The sequence below is a fragment of the Orbicella franksi genome, chromosome 9 (genome assembly GCF_964199315.1).
Source record: "Orbicella franksi chromosome 9, jaOrbFran1.1, whole genome shotgun sequence".
Taxonomy (NCBI): domain Eukaryota; kingdom Metazoa; phylum Cnidaria; class Anthozoa; order Scleractinia; family Merulinidae; genus Orbicella; species Orbicella franksi.
The window spans coordinates 17,986,011-18,011,205 of NC_138153.1; the positions used below are offsets into that span (position 1 = coordinate 17,986,011).

General features: G+C 39.7%; 3 protein-coding genes and 1 pseudogene across 5 annotated transcripts in view; 1 reads left to right on the forward strand and 3 right to left on the reverse strand.

Moving 5' to 3' along the window:
• The window catches only part of LOC145497726 (receptor-type tyrosine-protein phosphatase delta-like), a 45,590-nt gene extending 25,169 nt beyond the window's left edge, over window positions 1-20,421 (reverse strand). The window contains exons 1-6 of one of the 2 annotated variants that reach the window (XM_081477560.1): window positions 19,033-20,421; window positions 11,478-11,654; window positions 10,840-11,016; window positions 7,389-7,409; window positions 3,256-3,554; window positions 2,225-2,372 (exon numbers count right to left, since the gene is read on the reverse strand). In XM_081477560.1, the coding sequence (XP_081333686.1) occupies window positions 2,225-2,372; window positions 3,256-3,554; window positions 7,389-7,409; window positions 10,840-11,016; window positions 11,478-11,654; window positions 19,033-19,111 (901 nt within the window). In that variant the 5' untranslated portion in view covers window positions 19,112-20,421. Of the gene's footprint in view, window positions 1-2,224; window positions 2,373-3,255; window positions 3,555-7,388; window positions 7,410-9,385; window positions 10,809-10,839; window positions 11,017-11,477; window positions 11,655-19,032 lie in introns of those variants that run through there. The other variant, XM_081477561.1, reaches the window with a different exon arrangement.
• On the forward strand, window positions 12,295-14,914 carry LOC145497792 (uncharacterized). Its single transcript, XM_081477656.1, has 2 exons — window positions 12,295-12,778; window positions 13,178-14,914. Exon 2 carries the CDS (start codon window positions 13,630-13,632, stop codon window positions 14,470-14,472), a length of 843 nt encoding a protein of 280 aa, XP_081333782.1. The 5' UTR covers window positions 12,295-12,778; window positions 13,178-13,629; the 3' UTR covers window positions 14,473-14,914.
• Window positions 15,234-17,283, reverse strand: LOC145497254 (uncharacterized). The gene has a single exon (XM_081477078.1). The coding sequence runs from the start codon at window positions 17,178-17,180 to the stop codon at window positions 15,357-15,359; it is 1,824 nt and encodes a 607-aa protein (XP_081333204.1). The 5' UTR covers window positions 17,181-17,283; the 3' UTR covers window positions 15,234-15,356.
• A 731-nt stretch (window positions 20,422-21,152) lies between the features above and the next one.
• The window catches only part of LOC145497834 (receptor-type tyrosine-protein phosphatase delta-like), a 33,966-nt pseudogene continuing 29,923 nt past the window's right edge, over window positions 21,153-25,195 (reverse strand). Inside the window, exons 13-17 of the transcript XR_014050730.1 lie at window positions 25,149-25,194; window positions 24,664-24,798; window positions 23,917-23,941; window positions 23,367-23,535; window positions 21,153-22,472 (exon numbers count right to left, since the gene is read on the reverse strand). The product of XR_014050730.1 is annotated as a receptor-type tyrosine-protein phosphatase delta-like (transcript). The remainder of the gene's footprint in view (window positions 22,473-23,366; window positions 23,536-23,916; window positions 23,942-24,663; window positions 24,799-25,148; window position 25,195) is intronic.

The window sequence follows — 25,195 nt, forward strand, 5'->3', positions numbered from 1 at the left end:
GATTTAAAGTTTAGGATCAGCTTTTCATGTTGATAAACAGCTTATGTTTGCGTGCAGATGATGTATCAAACAAATGATCATGTCAGGCCACGACTTGGAAAAAATTAAATAAGTGCCCCCCCCCCCTTGATTAAGCACCCCCTCAATTAAATGCCCCCCATCTTCTCCTAAATTTGAAATAAGCACCCCAGGCGCTAATTCGAGGATTTAAGGTATTTATATGTATACATGTAGTTTGCATAGTCAGTTACTGTGTACAAACATAAACATCGTAAGCTACACAAATTTACATGTGTTTCATACTAGTAAATTATGGAAGATCCTGCAACAAGATCTTGAAAAAGGGTTCAGTATAGTATCAATTAATTGAATACATTTCTACTTCACTTTTATTATGAAAAGAGATCCATTTTACGTATGCTAATAACCTGGGATGTTTGTATTTTGGTTGACTGACAACTGCATTCTTCTTCTTCACTGCCAGTGGCTACATGTATAGAGTCGAACGTGAATCATCATTAACTTTTCTTTTACTTTCCTCACATATTTATCGATGCTTGATTCATTCTAAGTCTGTAATTGAGATATATTTTGTTCCTCAAAGATGAAGCTCAAAGAACAAAGCAATTGTGTACATGTGGAAAGGCATTTGAGAAACACAGCTGGATAATATGACCTCCGGCACGTGCGTGGTTTTATACAGAATCCACAAATACATAGCTACAGTAGTTCAACAGTTCAAAGCCTCAAAAATCTTAATTGCCTTGTTGTATCATGACATATGGATTTCGTTTACTATTCATTTAGGAAAGTCTCTATTTCGAGTACAAAAAACACGAGGCATTTGATTTACCGCAAAATTTTCTCACCTATAGTCTACGTTATTTTCATCTGGGACTTGGGGGATTGTTTGCAGAGTTCGCAATGGTCAGATCCCAAATTTGTTCATTTCTGTCACCTTTCCAAGTCTTTCTTTTATATTTTAATATATAGCTGTTATTAGTTGCCAATTAGCTACTGTGTGCTCTTCCCATATTAATGTTTTGTATTCGTATATAACTTAAACTATCTTAGACTTCCTTCATAGCATAAAAATAGCATTTTTCCTCTTCTTTTTTTTTTTTTCTTCTTGTGTGTGCATTTGCGCTCAAGTTTTCTTGCTGACCTACATTTTATTTCTATTTAATGCTGATGTTAACTGGCTGCCTGGCTCCGCTAGCCCCTATGGTTATTCCAGGCAGCTAGTACTCAAACTTTTATTTTTAATATTTTCATTGAAATGGTAATTTTTTTTCTTTAGCAAGAGTGATTACAAACAAAGATTGATTACCTTATCTGATTATCTTATCTTGTGTCTTATGCAGTACCTTAACAATGTTGAGCTTTCCACTACAAGCTATAGAAGAATATACAGGCCATGCAAATCTCTGGCTTTTTACAGTGGTGGCAAATCCAAGATCAAAGAACTCCTTGATGGAGAGATCAAAGATCACAACTCGTACAGATCAGCCCACTTTTTCTTTGGTCTTTTTCTCACTTCTGGTCGAGTGTCATCAAGGTAGAGGTGTTGAATGAAGTCCTCAGCTTCCTATATTGCTACAGCCTACAGCAACAAATCTTCCTTGCATTTTACAACAATTTTGACTCGCACTATCGCATTGTATATTCACGGATTCTCAGAAACAAAACACTGTTATTCCAGAAATGACATCAGGAGCCAACTCATCCCATTCTCTGCTATTCCTCGGTCATAAACACGCAGAAAGCCAATTTTACGAACTTTGAAAATTCATAGAAAATTAACCAAAATAGCTACAATGATAATTTTTTTGGAGTGGTGATCAGGAAAAGAAGGAGATTTATATTAGCAAAAAACCATTTTGGGGGTTAGTAGCACTTTCAATGATAATTTGGAATAATTCAACTCAACCAGTTGTGTTACATGCATGCAAATATCTCAGGTCACCAGCCCCGAACACATTCCCCATCTCCATTTGCAATGAATCTAGCAAACCTTTAGTTCGCAACCAAATAGATTACATTTGGTATTTTATGAAGTGAACATACAAATAAACTCAGCACAGTGTTAAATACAAAATCAGTCAGATTTTGATCCTAGTTTTGTTTCGTTCTGACTTAAGTAACACGAGAAACAAATAGTTATAAAATTAATGTATATACATGTGTACATGGATATTACATGTACATACATCTCTTCTCTTACCAGTAGTGACATTGCAGCCATAAAGTTCCAATCTGAGTGCACACTGGTTAGAGCAGTCCGTAGGATGCAACCTTATGTACTGTGCCACAACCGAAGGACTGAAAACCTCTGTTTTGAAATGGCTATCACCAACATTGCCTTTCCATATCTCAAAAAAAGGAATTGAATTTAATATAATTATAATTGTTAAAAACCCTAACCCTGACCCTTAGTAATAGCAGTAGCAGCTAACTAGTTAATGACCTCTCTAAAGATGAACAGAATTGACTTTGGTCTAATGAGGGTACACGTACACACATGTGTGATTGTTTAGTCTTTCTTCTTCTTCTCTAAATCCCAGTCTATGGGACACATCAGCATCCCATCCTATTTTCATCCCAAGAATCAAGTGAGAGCTAAAATCTTAAATGTTCATTCATGTACATAATACATACGTGTACATTTAATAAATTTAACTGTTACATAAATTATACCGTGTTTACAAACTGTTTTTAAAAATAAGTACATTGTAACCTCTCTAAATCTGCACAAAGTCGTGTATACATGTATGTACATGAATGTGTACATAGATCTACATAAAGTTACAAATGTGTCTGGAACACATCTACATGAGGCTTAATAAGTACTGAACTAAAACTAAAACGTGTGTGACAAGTTATACAATTATACTATAATAATAATGCTGCATTTTTTCAGTTATAAGGCACACTTGGTTATAAGATGCACCATTCACTTTTTGACATTTAAGGCAGTCTAAAGTAGTTTACACACTGAAAATTTCTCCCAGATACTAGGTTATAAGACACAACAGGTCTCAATTACAGGAAATTTTTGGATCATCTTGACTTCGATAACAACAATAATATTATGCTTCCAAATTTGCTAAAATTAACAAATTTGAAAGCATAATATTTTACAGTCTTTTTACTCACTTGCAAACGAGCACAAAAAATATATATAGTTCTACCCTGAAAAGCATTAAATTTTGTTATTTTTAACTTGATATTCATCTTAATATGAAATTAATGTACCTTTAATTTTCCTTGAACTGTATAGTTCATCCAGTTACTTCCGTTATCACCATAACTCACGTAATACGACTTAACAAAAGAACCATTGAAGCCTTGTGTAACAATAGCAGTCATATTTCTCCCATACTGTAGATTCACTTGTATCCATGGATGTTTATCATTTGAACTGGGAATCCATGCTTTTGTGTTTTTTACTCTTGCATGAAAAGCAGCTGAGTCAGAATCCAGTGCTGATGATGCTGTGATATCCCTGTCATGAATACTTCTTTTTGCCATGCCAAGCGCAGATGAAAAACAACCTGATGGTTACAGGTGTATATACAATCATCAATATGAAAAATTAAATTACAGTCAAACCTCCCAAAAGTGGCCGCCCAAAATGTCAAGCCTAGGTCGCATATGAGAGCTTAAACCATATTGGCTGAAAATTGTAACTCATTAGCATTATGATAATTTTAAGACATTTAAAGGTCATCTCTTTTAAGACTGATCAGAGTACAGTGTATGTACATTTTAAAATGTAATTATTCATGTGAAAAGTCAGAATTTTGAGAAAAAAATCTGGTACTTCTCATTGAGAAATTGCCATCTCTTGTTCTACCCAGGAATGAGATAATATAATGTTAGAACACTGGGTTCTCCCAACCTCGTTCCCAGGGTCTCTCATCTTACCGCCCCCTGGAGCGAGCGAAGAGAGACCCTGGTTGGGTCTGGTCACGTGCCACTTTGACAATTGAGAACATCAGGGATGGGTCCTCTGTAATCAGCAGTTTGTCGCGTTGAGCTTTGTCGTGCGCTGCGACCGCCACATTACCCGCGGGGTTTATCAATACTTAGCTTTCAGGCTGAAATTTCGAATAATATCTGTTCCAACGTTTACCTAAAGGTTAAGCAAGTCTGTCTCAAGGCAATTTAGTGGTCGTGATTTTCAGTGTTGCCGTCTTACCCACTGGATTTATGGAAAGTCATTCATATTTCAACTGTGGACGTCGAGCAGCGCAATTTCATCCCATAGTAATTGTTGTTTCTCCTTTGAATGCACTCTATCAAATTGATGCAAAAAAAACATAAGAACGTCTCTAGGAAAACGTATAGCTTTCTCAAAGTAAAGCTACGGCAGTCTCTGAAGAAAAGCTGGACGAAGATAAATATGATATTCGTGCAATGCACTGTGCTTGCAAACAGTTCTAATCAAATAGCCGGGCCCGGCGTCACCTGCGGCATCACAACATAGAATGCAAGTAAGCAATATGTTCACGGACTATTTTAATCTTTGTCCCTGGAGAGCCAATACTTAGAGCCTTAAAACATATCTTGCAATAGAAACAAACCTAACCAAAGTGTAAGCACGGCATGGCAAATTACAGAGGTGTCAAACTCTGAGAAGCGACGTGCAGTTAACAGCAGAAACCATGCAGACCTACGACCTCTAAAAATATGCTGTAACATAATCAAATGACTCCGCTCTACTTATAATTTCCATTTCTTCTAATAACACGGCACAAAAAATGCCCCTCAGAAACACGCTTGAAGCAAAGAAAGGTCAAGAGATCGAGAATTAAATGAAAATGTGCACAATTCTCTTGAACCGTTGGTGTCAAGTACACTAATTTATTAACAACACAATAAAAATTATATTTTTCTTTTTCTAGCCTCGTTTCGTTCGAAGATAAATCCATTTTATCAGCAATGACGGCGAAATGTATACCGCAACGAGTTCACTGTATTTATATCCTTCACGCTCGGCAAAGTTCGGGGTGCCGACGGCGCAGTGAAACTTGAATAAATCTTTTCACCCTTTCGCTCCTTTCGAAGTGACTTTGGCTTTCAGTGATCATTTAAAAGGCCCTTAATTCTCTAAAATTAGTTAATCGCCGGTAACAAGACCTACACTTCATTCTGAGGTAAAGATGAGCCAAACATCTTCCGGCATACACAGCCTCGGCTGCGGTGTGTAATTCTCCATTCGCCTTCATGAGGAGATTTTTACAATATGTAACGTCCTTCACTGAACCATTCAACCATCAGCGACATGGATTTCCGCTATCAGATGATGGATAAGTTTTCCTTGGCGTTTGCAGAATATTACCGCCGGACATTGCCTCAGAACATCATATCGTTCTTGGTTTACTTTAGTGACAACACTTCCCGAACTCCCGTAGGCTAAGTATAGACAAAATTCCTACTAGGCCGCCCATCCCTTCAATAATTTAATTCTCACCTCTCAGATTCTGGGAGGCACATGACCAGACCCAACCAGGGTCTCTCTTTGCTCGCTCCAGGGGGCAGTAAGATGAGAAACCCTGGGAACGAGGTTGGGGTTCTCCAATTTCTGCTCTATCATTTATCAAGCGGTCGCTTATCGGAGGTTAAAAACAAAAGTGTACAATATAAATGTCTACATATACTGCACACTTATAACTTAAGGTTTAACCCTATTAATCCTGTCTCCACATGAATTTCAGGCTGTAATAACAAGGTGGACAAATGAACGAGGCAGTTGTCAGGAGGGGGTTCCACTGTACTCAAATGAAGAGATTTATGTGCAGGTGAAAGGAAACTGTTTCCAGTAAAATGTACAGAAAGCAGACTGCACTGCTGAATACAAGAAATCACAGTCAAATAGCAGAGATGCCAGCCTAAAAACTTGAAATCTGGGAGATCATAAATTTTAATATATTTTTTACCATGAACAGACTGTTCAAAAGTACATGTAATATACATGTATGTACATGTATAGAGCCCCAGCCCTTTGATTCAACACAAAAGTGCATCAAATGTCCAAAATCCCCTCCACCCCCCCCCCCCCCCCAAAAAGGAACCAAAGCTATGGAAAAATATATGTAAACTTGAAAAATGAACAAAAAGTGTTGTTATACCTCCCAACTCAAGTACATTTTCCGATTGGAGGAGAATGTGTCACATGCCATGGGTCAAAACACACTAACTCCCAAGGGCGAACAAAACTCACTAACTCCTTAGGGAAACAACTTGAACTTTCGACTCGCGCATAATCAGGTCCTGCACCTTGAAACTGTGGCAAATTTGTGTGCCAGTCGGCCTGATGTCAAAAAGCCATTGAAGGCAGGTAACGTTTCTCACTAGAGAACTGAAGGCATTCGTTATTCAAGAAAAGGGATTTATACACATAATTCAACAAAAACATATCAGATTAACAAAGGGGAAAATTTGAACATTTTCTGTCTTCAAGCTTTTAATTTGGTGCCAAAAATGGGTCGCTGGTGTTCGACAACTCGTTCTTTGATCGCTATTGCCACCCACCAGGTAGGAAAACAGTTGTGTCATTTACAACAAAATATGCTGTTTCTCTTCAAATCAAACCCAGAATTCTTGAGTTAAGCATTAGAATAAGGCAAAGCAGCTTAAGTACTGTCTTTATTTTTGTTAGCTACAAAGAAAAAGACTGTTATTGTATCGTTTCGGTAGGACAATTGGTTTGACTGCCGCTCGTTGTGTAAGCACAACCACCATAGGCATCAAGCAAATCATTTTTTCACAGCCCTTTTTTTCTGTTTTTGAGTCGGAAGGTATAACAAAACACTTAATGATTGGCCCCTCGACTCTCAATGTTCCCCGAGGTGAAGCCAGAAAACATTTTTCTCACACATGGCTGGGAGTCTGGGTACAGGTGTGCAGGGGGTTTCAGGTCAGGTGGCTTGTGTAAGGTTTCAGTTTTTGTTTTGCCATCTGCCATTGCCTGAAATGCCCCACCCACCCATGCATGAAGTACTTGTAGAATGTGTTAAGTTGAGGTGAAATTATTAGTTTTTGTTTTGTGTGGTTCAGCTTGGCATGGCTCCTAGCAGTGTGTGAGAAACAGTGAGTTTTGTTTCCTTGAGACCCTCAGTGTTCCCCTTCTTTGGTTCCTCAGCCAACGGAAAACCACACTTCTCTTGGGGCCAGTCATTTAGTGCTTATTATTTCTTCTTATCAGTTCTGCCCCGAGATTTGGTGTCACTCATATGGGAGACCAGGAGATCTGGCCTGTATCTCAGAAATTCCCGGACCATCCAGGAAAGTTGACATACATGACATACATGTATGTAGATATACATGTACAGTATATGTACATGTATAAATCATAACATTGTATTAATTAGTAAGAGTCATACCTCCACTGGAAGCTTGTGTGCCTGCCAAAAAAGAGAGAGAGAGAGAGAGAGAGAGAGAGAGAGAGAGAGAGAGAGAGAGAGAGAGAAATTGATTTTACATACATGTATTTTGTCTCATTAGAGTTTAACAAGTACACTAAATAACCATGAATGCAGTTCAGAGTAACTCCTTTTTGCCCCAAGCCCTGAGTAATCAAAGAAAAGACTTTGCATGTAAAATATAAAATTGTAGAATGATTCAATGTTTTATCAAAACATACTCCATCACACAGCGTTTATCAGAATTTATGCAATCAACTCCAGTGGAGAATTGCAGTTGAACCTGGCGTAATCAATTGAACCAAACTGAACAACAAAAACCAATCAAACTCAGCCAAACTCCAATGGTTTGATTGTTTTGCGATTTGTTTGGCAATCAAACACAATCAAGCTCCATCTGTTTGCTGAGTTCAATTACCAAACTCAGTGACACCGACTGCATTCAATCGATTTCATTTGGTTCAAGAAAAAAAGAATGCTCAAATATCAACAAGCTTTAAGTACATTTCAATAATGTGGGTACCCCTGGATTGTTGTGTTTCAAGACCACACTAACTTAGAAACCTGTTGAAACTGGGTTTGAATGCCTGGCTCAGTCAAATGATATTCAGTAATAGATCCCAATCACACTTCAAGAGTACAATTGTGTTTGATTGCATAATGGTTTGATTACCGAACATTTGATTGAGTTTGATTGGCCAGACGAATTTAAGTGAGTTTGATGTTGTTTGATTGCCAAACCCAATCAAGATCAGTTCAGGGATTGAAGTTTCGTTGGGTTTGATTATGGAACATTTGATCGATTTTAATACACTAAGTATAAACTACATGTATTGATTGCATGAAGTATCGATTGACAATTTTGCTGTACATTTTATTAAGATAATGTAAGATTACTGCTCTATGTATGTCACAAAAGGTTATTCTTCAACATTTTTTTTCCTTTCATTTTTGACTAAAAAAATATGCACATCACAAACCTAATAAACTTACTCGATTTCTTTTACAATCCACTAGGCCTAATACCAATCGCGACAGTGATCCACTTAACTTCCTGATTTTCATGTGAACAGTACAGTGTGCATGTCATGCAAGAACAACACACACTTTCTTGGAATTTCTACAATTTGAAGTCGTGGATAAGCAAAACTTTCGATATCTTTGCGCTACCGAGTTCCTTAATTCACAGACTAGCCCGCAGTTTATCGAAACAAAAGTTGATCATTCAAAATCAATTAAAAAACAAAAGCGGTTTACGTGCTCCATATGGTCTCAGTGGTAAATAATCGGCTCGCTGTAATTTTCTTGGCAATTTGCCCGGTAAACGCCACATACACAATATTTCTTCCACGATTTATTTTTATTTTCGAAGTCCATGACGGTTGACTGAAGAAACTAAAAGATTTCGCACACTAAATTTGACTTTATCCAAGAAATAAAGGAAGATTGCGACCCAAGGAAGTTTATAAAAAAAGCTATGAGCTCGCCTGTAGCGTGAGACAAACCAAATATTTTGGCAAAATGACCGCTCGATCGTCTACCTCAAACGACTTGGCTCTTGTTATGTTTTTGTACAAAATACGCATGATTCCAGCTTCAAGCAGAAAATATACCAGATATGGAGCTTGCAAAGCGACAGTTTTTATATTCAAGATTTTCAAAGATAACTCCGCTAAGTCAATCGACATTTACGCCAATGACATTCCACTAAAAGCTCTTACACGGTCACAATATACAAATATGTCTTCTGGCAGATCCTTTATTTGAAGCCTTATATAAGAGACACTCGATAGAGCTTCAGCGTTGATCGAAGCCCTCGGCAACCATTCCACCCAAACAAATCGCAAAATAACAGAATGAAACGAACGAGCTTCGACGCTATTCCAGAATCGCCATAATCTGACAATCACGCTAATAAACAATTCACCGCGTTAGCATACAGAATAAGGCTATTTTACCTGCATTGGTGAGGAAGGTGTAGATGAATAAAAGTAACACGACTGGTAGTTGGGTCATACAGCTCGTAAATAACGCCATTATTTCCTTACGATTCGCCGGGTTAATTGCAGAAATTCATTCTTGAAGTTACCTTCTTGTAAACGGGAAGTGACTATTCAGACACGTGACTTCAAGTGAAAATTCTTCCACTGACCAATCACGTTTCAGACGGGCGCGTCCAAACGGAAGTCTACGTCGATTTCCGGTAATGGAGCCATTTTTGTGTCTGAAATGACATCCAGCGTGGCGGTCTGTTATTTTTACTAACATGTCACTCAATTTAGCCTTGAAAGCTATATTATTTTTGCTACATTAGCTTATATTAGCTCCAACTTTTCAATATCTTCTCTCTCACACTCCTAATCAAAACATTTCTTCATGACAAAACGAAATCCACTAGAAAACACCTAAGCTTTCAGGCTCGATTAAAATGCCGGCTCCCGAATAAACGCCGCGTCTTGCTGGTAAATTTGTAAATAAGACCCTCAAAATTTTCATATTCGAGGCTACACGTAGGCTTCACAGGTCACCCATTTAATGCCTCAATACTACAGGTAGTTTCCCCTCCCTACCAAGAAAAACACCCAATGTATCTCCTATACAGCTAGTAGCTAGCCGTTGCTGTCCAAATGTTGATTGGCGCGCCATTCCGTCAATCCGTCAGTCCGTCAGTCCGTCAGTCCGTCAGTCCGTCAGTCCGTCAATCAGTCAGACCGTCAGACCATCATTACGTCGGTCCGTCAGTCCGTCAGTCCGTCAGACCGTCAGTCCGTCAGTCCGTCTGTCCTTCTGTCCGTGAGTCCGTCTGCCCGTGAGTCCGTCTGTCCATCAGTCCGTCAGTCCTTCAGTCCGTCAGTCCGTCAGTCAATCAGTATAGTGAGTCAATCATCACCTGCAGTCAGTTAGTCAGTCAGACAGTCCGTCAGTCAGTCAGTCAGTCAGTCAGTCAGCCAGTCCGTCAGAGTCAGTCAGTCAGCCAGTCAGTTAGTCAGGAGCGATAGTGCTGTGGTTCATTTCAGGCTGCATTTAACCTTTGTGTAAATCATTTACGTAAAAATTTTGGTTCTTTGCCCTGGAACCAGATTGGTTTTCTTTCTCTCTTGTTGTCTCTATTAAATCTGTGCGTCCCGCTCAGTCAGCGGACAACTTTCTTTGCGTCGAAAGAAACAAGAGGAAAGTAACCCTCCGGGATCAGAGTGTATTTTCTAGACTTGAAGTAGACTGTTGACGGCCCTCTACTTTCTTGTATTTTTATTCAATCGTCGAACGCGCGGATAGAATCGCGAGAAAACTGAACGCTAGCGGGAAACGAGAGACCTTTGCCAAAATCCCCCCTCCTTAATTCAAAACTACCCTAGCTCCTGTGGACTGTCGACTGTGTGTTTTTTGGGCACGCGAAACTTTCTACACTTACTTGAAGTAACAGCAACAGCAGTTTGTGTACTTGCGACTACTGCAGAGAGCAACATAACAGTCTTTCTAGAGCTCGTTAATTGATTGGTTGTCGTCCTCGGCGTTACCCGTGTTGATTGCTGTGAAAAAAGTGATGCCGATGGTGACAGTGACGCGATCCCGATGCTGTTTCTCTGGGCTGCAAGGCAAAGAAGACCGATTTTTTTTATTTTTTTTTATTTTTTTTTTCTCTAAAAAGAGTATTCACGTGTATGACTGCAGCTTTGGACTAGTCAGAGTAAATGTGCAGGGGCACATGCACAAAAGGATCCAGACTTCAGGAAGAAATTTGCTGGCTGACCTTGGCTAACCCCCCTCCCCCCTCCCCGCCCCCTCCCTCGCCACCCCGAAGGTTTAGTGTGAATAAATTGGGGTACAGTGTTGCATTGCTGACTAAAAATTTTTGACAAGGATTTGACTAGTTGAGTAGTTAAGCAGTGAGGTCTGTATTCAAAACAAGATCAACTTCAGCCTCACTGGCATCCAAAGGCCAGGTCACTGAGCAGACAACTGTAAAATGGTCTATTCAGAACTCCACTAGCCAAGTGGAACGTCGACTGAGTATTTCCCGCACACGCGCAACTTAATTCTTACACTTACTTGCAGTAACAGCAACAGCAGTTTGTGTACTTGTTACCACTGCAGAGGTCGACACAACAGTCTTTCTAGAGCTCTTTAACTGATTGGTTGTCGTGCTCGGCGTTACCCGTGTTGACTGCTGTGAAATAAGTTTTGACCTTGTTGGGTGGGACGTGATCACGATGCTGTTTCTCTGTGCTGCAAGGCAAAGAAGACCATGTTTTTTTTTTTGGTTTTTTTTTTTTTTTTTTACTCTAAAAAGAATATGATTGTTACTCAGGGCGAGTCAGGGTGAATGCTATAATAATAATCTTTTCCTTAAAAGTCTGTTCATCTTGCGATTTCTTGCTGGAAATAGAGGGATGTGGCTAGCGTGTAAACAATCCTGTTGCCAGCCAATTCAGGTAACGTGATGATTTATTTGGGAGGTTACATTTGTTCTGTTTTGTAATACTCCAGCATGCAATCAGTTGCGTGTGATAAATTGCACAATTGTAACCTCTCAAGATATCCCCAAATGTATGATCACGTGGTCTGAATTGGGTGGCCCCAAGGATGTAAACACATTATCCATGGCCACTCACCCAGAAATACCCAAACCTAAGGAGGAAACTTGCTGACTGGCTAAATAGACCATTTTTACAGTTGTTTGCTCAGTGACCTGGCCTTTGAATGGCAGCGAGGATGAAGGTGACCTTGTATTGATAAAGACCTCACTGCTTTTGTTGTGTACATCGAGTTGTTTTTATGCTAACTAGTTTGCATTTAAATGAGAAACGCAGAGAGGTCTGTATCAAAACAAAGTCACCTCCAGCCTCGCTTGCATTCATTGGCCAGGTAACTAAGCACACAATAGCCCTTTTCACAGTTCCCGGCGCCATCTTGGAATAGCAACCGCGCAAACACCACATCGAGGCTAACGTTGAGTCGTATGTTGCATTTGGTGTAATTTGTACAGGAAACGACGCCTTTCTTCGCTTTTATTCGCTTTCTTTCGCGTGTGTTCGAAGTTTTTTGGATAATGAACAACGGAAATAATAACCTAGATACTCCTCCGTCGACTTCGAAGAAGAAAAGAGGAAAACATTGCGCTGTGTTTGGCTGCAACAACAGCTATTATGATGACAGAGGCCTATTCGCAGGTCATCATTTCTTCCAGTTTCCAACTGACCCCAAGCGCAGAAATCGATGGTGCAACCTTATAAAGAGGGAGCATGGAAAGGACGGGTTTAAGGTGACTGGTGCGACTGTAGTTTGCTCAGAACATTTTCGACAAGAAGACATTTTACGAAAACTGGGAGGCCGCTGTTACTTAAAGACGGGTTTGTAATAAAATACATGCAAGCCCATAACAAAATATCATATTTCATTACTCCTACATTTGGCTTAATTTTTTCATTCGTACTTGTCTTTGCAAAGTTTAATTTGACGAGAAGACTGTAAAGCTTTTGAATAATGATGTTTACTGTTCACATGAAAGATCCTGAAATATTATAGTTTTAAAGTTACAGTATTGTATAGCAGTGAATATAAACTGGGCTGTTTGTTGTACCTTCAATGTATGAATGTGTTCTGTAAATAAACTGAAGCCAATTATTATAGTTGGTATTATTCATAATTGAAATTATCCTTTCACTGAGTTCATCGGCACTGTATCATTTATATTGCCATTATTTTTACAGGTTTTTATTTTTGATGATAACCTTCATTTTTATTTTAAGGTGCCGAGCCATCCCAGTTTGAATGGACTTCAAAGAAAACTTCACGAAAAGCTCCTGCTAAATGAATGCAAAGCAGAACTGTTTCTACAGAGGAAATGGATGTGTCAGATTCCATGGAAGGGTCACTCAATATGCATGTACCACTTGAAACAGTTTCAGCTGCCACTGAACAAGGTTCAACCTCATGTACGGATAATCTGGAATCAGCAGGATCCCCTGATGTTGATATTATTACAGAGCTGCAGCAGAAGATCACATGATTGGAACTAAAGCTAGGTGATTGTGAAGAAGAGTTGACCAAAGTGAAAAATGAAAATGAGCTTTTGCTAGGGCGGCAATTTTCCCTAGACAAAATAAAGGATGATGATTCAGCGATTTTATTTTACACTGGCTTTCCATCATATCAGGCACTGATCAATTTCTATAAGTTTATTGAGCCAAAACTGGGGAAGATGCAGTACTGGAAAGGAGAGCAGTTTGTGAAAGAGAGTCAGCCTTATCAAGAAGATGAAAATCGGAAAAAGCCTGGACCCTCCAGGAAATTAACATTTCTCGATGAATTTCTGTTGATATTAATGCGACTGAAGGCTGGCCTATTTGTTCAGGATCTGGCTGACAGATTTGGTATAAGCATCAGCCTTGTTTCAAGGATTTGCATTACCTGGATAAATCTGTTGTACTTTGAGCTTCAGAGTATTTTCCCTTTCCCTACCCAAGAGTTGGTACGCAAAAACATGCCAGCAGAGTTTGCAGAATTTTCTACAACCAGAATCATTTTGGACTGTACCGAGATTTTTATTCAGCGGCCGTCTGCAATGATCGCACAGTCTGAAACTTGGTCCGATTATAAACACCATAATACTTGGAAGCTTCTTGTTGGAGTTACGCCAAATGGCCAAGTCACGTTTCTTTCTGACCTCTGGGGTGGACGTGTATCCAATAAACAAATTACCCGCGAAAGTGGAGTGCTTGATTTATTAGATAGTGGTGACAATGTTATGGTTGACCGTGGTTTTGACATAAAGGACATTGTGCCTGATGGTGTCACCATCAATATGCCACCATTTTTAGGAGGATGGGATCAAATGACTGCAGCTGAGACAGAAGAAACTATGAACATTGCCTCTGTGCGAATACATGTGGAGCGGGCAATTGGTAGAATTAAAACTTACCATATTTTAGACGGTAACCTCCCAAACACATTAAGCCCATATGCAACACAGATTGCAACAGTATGTGGGCTGTTAACAAACTTTCTTCCTCCTTTACTACAACCTGCCAAACCAAATTCCTAGTTTGTATTGTGACTATCCAGATTGAAGAATTTTGTTATAGCTTTGGCTAATAATGGTAATTGTCTACGTGAAGTCCAGTTTTGTCTGTAATCATACAGACAGTAGCATAGCAAAAGTCTGATTAACTTTGTTTAAATCACAGGTATCAGTATGATTACAGACAGAATTGGCTTACACAAAGTCCTTTTACCATTATTAATCAAAACAGAATTTAAGAAGGATGGTAAGCATCAATTCAATGTTGTGGCAGTGTACAGTGGATGAATAGAAGGTTAATATTTATTTGAACACACTGCCAAATCATCACCTAATAACAAATTACAACATGTAGTTCTTACTTAATAATAATAATAATAATAATAATAATAATAATAATAATCTAATTGTAATATAATCTAATGGTCTAAAATTTAATTGTAGTTCCAAGAAAAACATCAACACCCCCACCCCTCTTGAAATGTTAATTATGCTTCATACATTTCTTTCTTTTTTGTCTTTGTAACCCCCCACCCCCACCCCCCCCCCCGCCCTTCTTTCCCAGGTACATTTACCCCTTGGGAGAATGTATAGGGAGTGAGTATTAATAAATGGGTGTATTCATGCAGAAAAGCCAAAAAAATCAATAATTATAACCTGATGTCACCCACCATGGGAAATTCAAAATAATCCTACTTTCAACTTAATTCAACTGTATTCTGTGAAAATACAGATAGAGAATAACAGAGAGACTGTGCAAGTGCAAATTCATTCCTGCACTGCCATGTATTTACATCATAAGTGAATTTTTGGGTAACATTGACTTTTCATTTTAACATAAATGAAATAGTAATGATGGTAGTAATAAATTAATAAATTTACTGCCCAGTAATACATCAAACTTTAGCTTATGCTTGTCTCTGAAATTTCATTTTCAAGCCAGCCCTTGTGCAGTGATATTGGCCATAGGCCAGCCAGCCACCATGCAGGTAGAGAATCTTTCCCCGTTGTACTCGTTTGGTAAGAAGCTCAGGGAAAAGTGCCCTTCTGTAGAAGAAGTCAATCTTGGGCAGAAAGTCACTGGACCAAGTATTGGCTAAGCAGATCTTCTCCAGAAAGAGTGGCCTGTCCTCTCCAAAGTACACTGTGAGAATAATACCTTTCAGATCCAAGTTGGAACAGTAGAGCTGCCCTTGAATTTGAATATAGTAGTCATGATTTCTTTTAAGCCTTACAGTTCCATCAGAAAGTTTCTCCAGAAAAAAGGTTTTATTTTTGCATGCCTCTTCAATAGTCATGCCAGCTTTGCTTAAGGGGGATTTAATTTCCATTCCCCATTTTTCTTGTGTGTGCGTGAAGGTGACAATTCTGTCTATGCTGGCTCCTAGGTATGGTTTGTCCTTAGACACCAGTAGCCCAACTTCCTCCACTGTGACATCAATCCCGGCTGTTCGCATTTCCCTAATATATAAGTTCACTGCCTTTGGTTCACTTTCAATGCCATATTGAACAGCATCTGTTGTGAAGTTTGAATAGAGAATTGATTTTACTTTATTTGAGGGTTCCACTTTAGTCTTGGCAGCTTTTCCAAAATTTGAGGCTGTCAAGAGAGTTTTCCTTTTTTCAAACCAAAGATTGTTTTGGTTTTGTCCACGTGTCAATCCTTCTGTTTCCTGGATCTCTCCCTGGGTGATAGTTAAGTTAGAGATGTGTTCATCGACCATAGATTTAAAGTGCTTGGTAGCTATATCATAACTATCTGTAAAGGGCACACCCTCTGGCTCCTCCTCTTGCTCTTCGGGGTCAGACGCCTCTAGACAGTTTGACTTGATGTCGTGAAACAAGAAGAATGAGCTAGCAGGGAGACAATTCTGAAGACTTTCACTGAAGGTTTTGAAACTCTCTTCCTCTATTGTTCGCTGATTTGGCGCTCTTGGGTCAAATTTTATGATCTTGGGTTGCAGACGAATGTTTTTCTTGCCGAATCGTATCTTTCTGATCAAGACCTGGTCTAGCGGCTTTGCTGCGACACTTTGGTTGCGTGGCACAACCCATACAGACAGCCGTGACGTGCACGACAATGGTTCAGCGTGTTTTTGCAATCCTCTCCTTGTGAAGTCTTCGATAGCAAACAGTACGCCTCCTACGTGGTTGCATTTGCCTTTGCCGAGTCTGCCAAGTCCAGCCGGACACGTGCACGCTGCTCGCAAAATGTCACACTGAGGTGAGAACTCCACTAAAACTCTATACGAATTCTTCTTCATTGAAGGAAGAACGCTGGCCTTAACATAGGTCTTGCCTTGATAAGCTTTGCTTTCCAGCCGTTTTACGTTGCCTTCGAAGAAAAATTGGTAACTTTTCAGCTTCTTGTAGTTTGTGCCCTTTAGCACAATGTGGCGGTACTTGCGTGTAGACACGACAAGGTAATCGTACAGCTGAATAAAGTTCAGTTCTGGAAGCTGACGCAAGTCAGTAGACCATCCAAGAACGGAGATTTGTCTTAGGATTTCGTCGTATTTGAAGTCGCCAGTGATTTCCACACTTTCCTGGGCGTTATCAGCCGGCGTTGTTACGTTCCGCATAAGCAAAGCGTACACTTTCAGCACCAAGTCCGCCTTTATTCCGCCGGCTCTTTCCAAATTACTCTTCAAAATATCCCTCAGATCTTTCACTGAGAGTTTCTGTATATCCTCAAGGGTCGTAATTTCCTTGTCTTTGTACTTTATGACCATTTTGATCGAAGAAAATAGCTACAGAGAGGAACGCGCGAGCAAAACAGCTGTGATTTCTCTTTGTTTGTGTTTCCCGGGCCAACGTTAGCCTCGATGTGGTGTTTGCGCGGTTGCTATTCCAAGATGGCGCCGGGAACTGTGAAAAGGGCTATTGTAAAATGGCCTTTTACACATTTCTCAGTTTTTACGCGCGCTGTATTCTACTGTAGAGCCTGCTAAAAATTTAAAGCTGCGTTTGCTGCCAAAATGTATCGCCAATTCTTTTGAACTTTCATGCAAGAAAAAATAAAACTTTCGTTATCTTTAAATTGTGTTTAAGGCGTGCTAACTGATTCGATTGACTCGTTTCAGTTATTTTCGATGTGTTTCAGTCCGATTTAAAGCCATTCGCGTAAATAGAAGTCGTCTCCGGAATCCTCAGACACATAATAGAGATATAATGAATATCGTACCAACCTCGTTTTCTCTGTCCGTAATGTAATTTTTTTTTCTTTTCTTTTTTTCTTTTCTTTTTTTCTTTTCTTTTTTTTTTCCGTACTGTAAGGAGCCTCGTTTTCTCCGCTCGGATTTCTCGCTCGTGCGCTTCGGGTTTTTTAATCGGACCATAAATCCGAGCGAAGAAAATTTAGAGTACAGACCGAAAAAATGAGGTTTAATAGTACATTATTACTGACATCACAACATGTAATCGCTTACGTCCATACTGTAAACATCGACATAAAGACATAAGGGAAAGATTATTTTCTGTTTCCTTATGGTGTTATATTCATGCTGTTATGTTGCTATTATGTCATTACACTGTATGTCAGGATGTTCGCATCGCAAACATAACGACACAACTAGACTCGAGTAGTCCCTCTTTCGCTTTAATAGTCCGTCATGCGTGACGCGAAAGAAAACGGCGAGAAAAAAAATAGCCGCGCGAAATCCTGGGAGCGACATAACGTCCTTCTTATATTTAATTTGTCTTATGTTGTTGTTTCGTTCTGTCAAGTTGTCTCGTCAAGCTTGTCCATGAAGGAGTAAAGGCTCCGAGTACACGAGCGTTAAACTTCCTGCTCGACCCTGCGGTTTAGCGAGGTTTATTTTCTTTCAGCGGCCTGGTCTAATTCCATTTGTTTCCTTTTTTGTCAAAAGCAAAAATACGCCCTCACTAATTGTCAGGTTAACCTCAAAGATCCAGCTATTTAAAAATTGTTATGGCATCAAATTGTTACGTATTTAAAGATCCAATATTGTTGCTTTAATTTGGGCCAATCAGCTAAATATTCGGCGATTTCTCGGTTACCAGTTCTCGGCTATCCATTAAACCACCTCCAGGCGAACCCTCGTATTAATCTTCACGTCTCTGATTATTCAATATTAGCAACCACATTACTTCCTTGAGCGTTAAAGCAAATCACTATTCATTACATTTTAAAAATGTAGATCTTTCAAGTTTCTCCGTTTAAGCCAGGCAAATATGCCGAGCTTGGAATATGTACGGCTGCATTTCATTTACCTCTGAATATAGATTCCAGGCAAGGGATTAAAGGGAAAAAAAAACGCGCAGACAAAAGGGCGAAAGAGCAGTCTCAGCGCCAAGTACGGATTGGTTTACTGTCAATAATCTTGATTAACTGCATGTCAAAAGCGCAGAATAAGTAATAAAATTTGTTGTTGTTGTATGTCACGGAGTTCAAAGTATTCAATCTCTCTCGAAATAAGATCGTATCATAGAGCTGATATAGCGTTTATTGTGGCGACGTAGTTTCGTTTTGTAAAGCAATATTCCTTTCACCGCCATGATGAGAGAAGCTTATCATGAAATAAAATAAGTGTTCCCTATACTTAACAAGAATTCAGCACTCACCCGCTATAAGTGTACCTTGAAAACAAACAAGCTGAAGAATCCCAATCAAGAAGAAGCTGCCTGAATAAGAGACGTCCATACTTCAGAGGAATGGTAAATCAATACCGATATCTCCCAGCCAGACGGTATAAAACTGTATATATATCTAGAGGACTTGGATCACCATGAAGTCACCTTTTCGCTGCGGGCGTGGCAAGAGAAACGGAAAGAGCCAGGTGATGTCATCACAGATTTGGACCTCCCGTTTTGCTGAAGCTAACAGTAGAAATTAAAATTGCCGAGTAATCATGTCGTGGATTTCATATCTTACGGGGACGTGCATCACATATTCATCAAAAACAAAACACTGGAAAGCGGAGAGCTTAGACCCCGTCCACACTTTGCCGGAGAAATCTGAAAACGCAGCTTTATTTCTACTACCCTGGTCCTAGATATTTTTCTTGATTTTTCTCCGCATGAGAGAGCCGCGAGAGAGCCACGAAGCGGCGAACACGAGTCGCTCTCTCGCGGCTCTCTCATGCGGAAAAAAATCAAGATAAACCTCTGGGATCAGGGTATATTTCTACGATTAGGCCTTCCGTCCTCTCTAATCCGTCACGAAAACAAAACGTTCTTCAAACTGGAGGAATTTGAAAACGCTGGCTTTGCGTTTTATTGTGGGCGGAAATCATTTTGAAAACGGAGCTTTCCGAAAACGATGAGGTCACGATAGTCATGTGATTTCCGGCCCTGCCCGAGTTTTCCTCCAACAAAAATCCAGAATGACCGGTGATTGTTGCGTGTTCAATTTTCCCCCTGCGTGGTGTGGACGTAAAATATTTGATGCGTTTTTAGAGTGAAAATTCCGTTTTGAAATTTCTCCTGTGTAGTGGGGACGTAGGCTGAAATGTCAGTCATCTCACGCCTTCAGCCTGCCCGAGGGCGGGATCGGAGATGACTGACATTTCAGGCTATCTGTGGATGGGGCCTCAGTTGACTTGGGTGGAGTACGTGTTTTGCCTCAGCACAAAGGAACAAGTTACGCACTGTTGTTGACTTGGGTGGAGTACGTGTTTTGCTTCAGCACAAAGGAACAAGTTTCACACTGTTGTTGACACGGGTGGTTTTAAAATGATTACTTAGCAATTCAGTTTCTAGTCTCCTTTCTTCTGCGTGATCTTTCTTTACCGTGATAATCATTGCCCGCTTTTATCGCATGACGTACAGTTTCAGCAGTTTGTCGGCATTTTAAATGCGATCGAATTTTAAGTGCTGTACGGTGTTGTGTGATTCCTAGAAGGATTTCCGGACTTAGTCCAAAACAAACAGGCAACATTGAAGTTTCGCTACATAGGAAAAATGCGAAGTATTACATGGATTTTAATTCAGACGGCTGACAACACGGTCAGCTCTGGAATGGAAAATGACCAAAAGATCACCAGTCACAAAATCCGTCTCGACCTCAGCTTCTGCTACATTTGGAAAAGGGCCAAAATTTCAACTTGGCATGTGACATCTGTAGCGGGAAGGGGAGTGGGGGGTGGGAAGGGAGGGAGCGACGCAAATTTCGCCCCTATACGTTGGTACTGGATTGGCGTCGGAGCCTTAATTCAGGGTAGAGCTTGTTTGAGCTTGTGTTAATTTTATAAGCACTGAGAAGAGAAAGCCAACCGCCGTCGAGTTTGGAGGTACAGCACATTAGGACACAATATCCCCTAGTTTAATTTTTTTTTCCCTTTTCTCATAACTTGTTAAGTATCTTATTGCAGGAGCATTATTTAATTAATATTACAACGAGAAGCTGCACGTTCAGTCTTGACCTATTGAAATGCACACACACCTCAAAATAGTAAACTTCTACATTTCCCCCTATTATAATTATATTCCTATACTAAAGTATACCTGCTTTACATAACTATTACTACATATTTTGCCGTTATTTCCCCATTCCCAAAATTCATTCAAAATTTAGAGAATACTCTCAAATGGAAATTACGCGTGGGAAAAATTTTTTAGCAAACGCTTTTAAAATCTTTCGATATTTCTGATATTTGCTACACTATAAAACGTCGTAAAAATAAATTATTTGAGGCCTTATGTGCCACGAGGCACAAAGAAGCTAAGTGAAGTGAAGTATTAATTCTATACTATATAACAAAATATATACGGTACCCTTAACGCAACATATAAAATTTTTATTATTACTAGGACGGCTTAACTGGATTTCAGTTCCTTGCGTTGTTCTCGATAGGTAGGAGATTGGAAATTGCCACGTTACTTAGCAGCATTGCTGGAATGAATACGCGGGCTCAGTTAAGACTTCAAGAGGTTATAAGCGAACTTAAGCAGCGACGTTTTTGGGACGCGGACGGCAACCAGAAGAGGAATGGAGCTAATTCTGGAGCGCTTTAGACGCCATGGGATCAACTGCAAAGTCGTCGCGTTTGTATTTTAAACCAAACTGTACTGACCAAAAAGCCACCTGGAACGAGAACTTTTAACTTCCGGTTAGCGTCCGCGTCTCAAAAGCGTCGCTGCTTAAGTTTGCTACTATTTCCTTGAAACCGGGGAAGTATTCTGCCATCTCACAGACAATCAAGTTGCAAGTACCACACCTGGAAGGAGATGTCCGTCTTACGGCACTAGCAGCCAATGAGTTGTGAGGGGAGAATTTGCTGATATTCGTAACCATAAAAAGCCAACAGTTGGCAGTTAAGTGAAAGTTCAATAACCATGGTAACCACCTATCTATCTCTATTATCATACAACTTCTTGTAGTGAGACCTACCTGAAGTTGTAAGTAGTTAATATTTACGAGCAGAATAACTGACTTGCCTATCATGGGATAGCCTAGAACAACGAGCTCAATGGCAGACAGTAGCAGTTAGGATTACTAAACTAAATATTAGATCTTTTTTTTTTTAGAGTCTAGCATATATACATGTGTTTTGTAATTTTTCTTCGGTGACGTCCCCGGTGGTGGGACGCCGCATACTACTATCCCGTATTCCCTGTAACAGATTCCGGTACTGATCCCCGCAGCCAGAGAGTTTCCCCAGGTTTTTACAGAAATGTTTTCCCAGGCCAAAAAACCTATTATCACAGAATACAGCTGCCTTTTGTCACTCCCGGTCAATTTGCCTTTCAAGCCAAACCTGCCGAAGCGTTGAAAAACCGATCGTTTTCCATCCTGGCCAATTCTCGACATACCACAAGCAGTCGCGCAATCGTTATTTGAGTTTCTTCACAATAGTACTAATATAAACATGAAGAGTGAGTACATCAACTTTTCTTTCGATACATCGGAGTTAAATTTCCTCATAATAAGAAGAAGGCATTTGATTGACATATATGGGTTGCTCATCATCGGATTGTAACAAAGGAATAGCAGCTCTAGCTGTAGACGATTCATTGACACTGTCTCCTTTGTCAAGCAATGTGTAGGAACTATCCCCAGGCACCTGTGGAATACATTAGAGCAATTGAACTATACCATATCAGACAGTCAATCAATAATGCAATCAATTAATCAGCCGGAGCGATAAGTCAATCGAATGAATCAGCAGTGGTAACCAGACTAAACGGAGCACAATTCAGGGACAAATTAGGCGATTTATTTTAAAGCGATATTTACGAGACGAAAGACCTTTTGGTGAGTTATGAGACATCTTTGCGAAGTATATAACTGTAACAACAACACCACCACCACCACCACCAACAACAACAACAACAAAACGCCGCAAGGGGTACAGAAAACCTATCATAATCAGGACAACATGTACACGACAAGTAATTATAAAAACACAATGACCAAGGGAGAAAGAAGAGTACGCGAAGGAGTAGGAAGAGGAAGAAGAAGAGGAGGCCTAGGAGGTGAAGGAGGAAAACGAGGAGGAGAAGGGGAGTAAGGTGAGGAGAAAAAGGGAAGGATGAAAAAGAAGAGCGCCGGAGAAAGACGAGAAACAGAATATAAGAACGAGGAGGAAGAGAAGGGAGAGAAGGAAGAACTGGCCAAATACAAAAGGTGGGGAGGCATAAGGGAGAACGAAGAAGAGAAAGAAGAGGACGAAGATTAGGAAGAAAAGGATAAGGAGGAGCATGCAGGAGAAGGAGGAAGAGAAAGATCAGCAGAAGGAGGAGGAACTGAGCAAGGCGAAGGGGTGGAGAAGGAGGAAGAAGAATACTATGTGCCATTAGGTATGAAGAAGCCAGAAAATAAGAATAAGAACAAACAGTGATAGTGACAGCGACGACGACAAGGAGATGTAGTTTTTATTTAATTATATCCACAGTTCTTTCACGAAATAATAATATTAAAAAATATAATAATATTTCAAAAAGTTTATTGGAATTACCGTCATTGTACTAGGATTTAACATGGCGTATCTACACTCCTCTCTGTGTTCATTGTTAGCAGTTTCTGCTTCATCTACAAAACCAAGCTGTCTCGCTGCATTTGCTGGATTCAACGACGAACCATCTGGATCATTATTATCAGGTTGGTTCCCGTTAGCAATGTGATATCTAAGAACAGATGCATAGAAAATAACCATTAACAATCTGATATTTCCCTTAGTGCTCAAACTCTCTGTTATCGTTCTTATCCTTACATGACCTTGCTTTAAAAGCAAGGGTTTTTAATGATCGTATGTAATGAAGCTTGTAGCCATTGCAATGGCTGTTAAGTCGTTACATTATCGAAAGTTCACTAGCTATAATTCCAACAATGCAATTCCGCGCCTTTTATGTTTACTAAGTCGCAACTCCTGAAATATAATGAGGTCTGAACCCATAAATACCTGTTAGATACTAAGCTAAAAGAGGACTCGCATGACATTTCGTTTGTTTTGTTTTGTTCCTCATTTTTTGTTTTAAATGATATGCCAAGTTTAGCACTTGACGTACCTGTTAACAAACACATGTCCTGCATCTGTTGTTCAGACAAAAACAAAAAAAAAACAGTTAGCACAAAGCTACGTTACCACAGTTTTGTTACTTTTAACGTGTTGGATGAATGCCATACAACTACTGGCTTAATTCCCGTAATACTATAGTACATACCCTGTTCCCATTACAAGATTAGTAATTTTTGGTTCTAATTCATAACCTCTCTGCCGGGGATTGGTCATTTCCCGTCTTTCAATGAATCCTTTTTTTACGGCAATATATAAAGCAGCATGATGTTTAACAAATAGATTGCATATTGCCGTTCTATGGTCCCTAAGGTAGGTCACAGATTACGTCAAAATGTGCTAGGACCAAAAATAGTGAAACCCGAGCCGTTTGGCGAGTGTGTCACTGATGTTCTTACCCCATCTTTACGTCATCTGTGGTCTATTACTAAACAGACGCACGGCAACAGGGAATCTACTTGTTTTATATAAGTTACTAATGACGTCTCTATGCATCTGTCCTCCCATTTAGATAAGTAACAACCAATCAAAATGCGAGAATAACTTGGCATATTATGTTATAATGAACATCAGTATTCAATTCATATGTGCTATGAATGTATAATCGGTAACACAAAATCTTCACTAGTAACCTGTTAAAGCTGTCACAGTTACAATCACTTTACCTTTTGAGGCCTTAGCATAGACGATCCAAATATACCCAACATTTTGTACACATGTAGGTAAGACAATAAATCACCTTTTCGCTGTTTCCTTCGCCAAAAGATGAAAACTCCAGCAAAAATGAGCAACGTAACAAATAAAACTGCTGTCGAGGATGCAAGAACTATCACTACCAAGGAAGAGCTATCTTTGATCCGAGCCTGCTTGGGATCTGTTGGCAAAGGTTAATTATAATTTTTGTAGGAGATAGGCAGCATGTATTCAACAATGCGAGCGGAGTAATTGGGTTCGTAACGCAACACCTTACCCCAACTCCACTAATTCGACCCTCTTACTCACTTTAAAAGTACACCGATTGTCCGGGATATCCTCACAGGTGGCCTTATGCGAGGGTAATGTATGAAAGAATGTTACTCGGTTTTTGCTGATGTGTTCGAAGTTCAACATGGCAAAGCATGTAAAAAATAACATGCAGTCAAACAATTGCATTAATGGACTGCATCTTTATCCACAAACTTGATAGGAAAAGATAAAAGAAAAAGAGAGAGAAGAACATTTTACCCGTTGGTGGCAAGCAAATCGCGGCTGGCTCTCCAAAAAGCGATTTC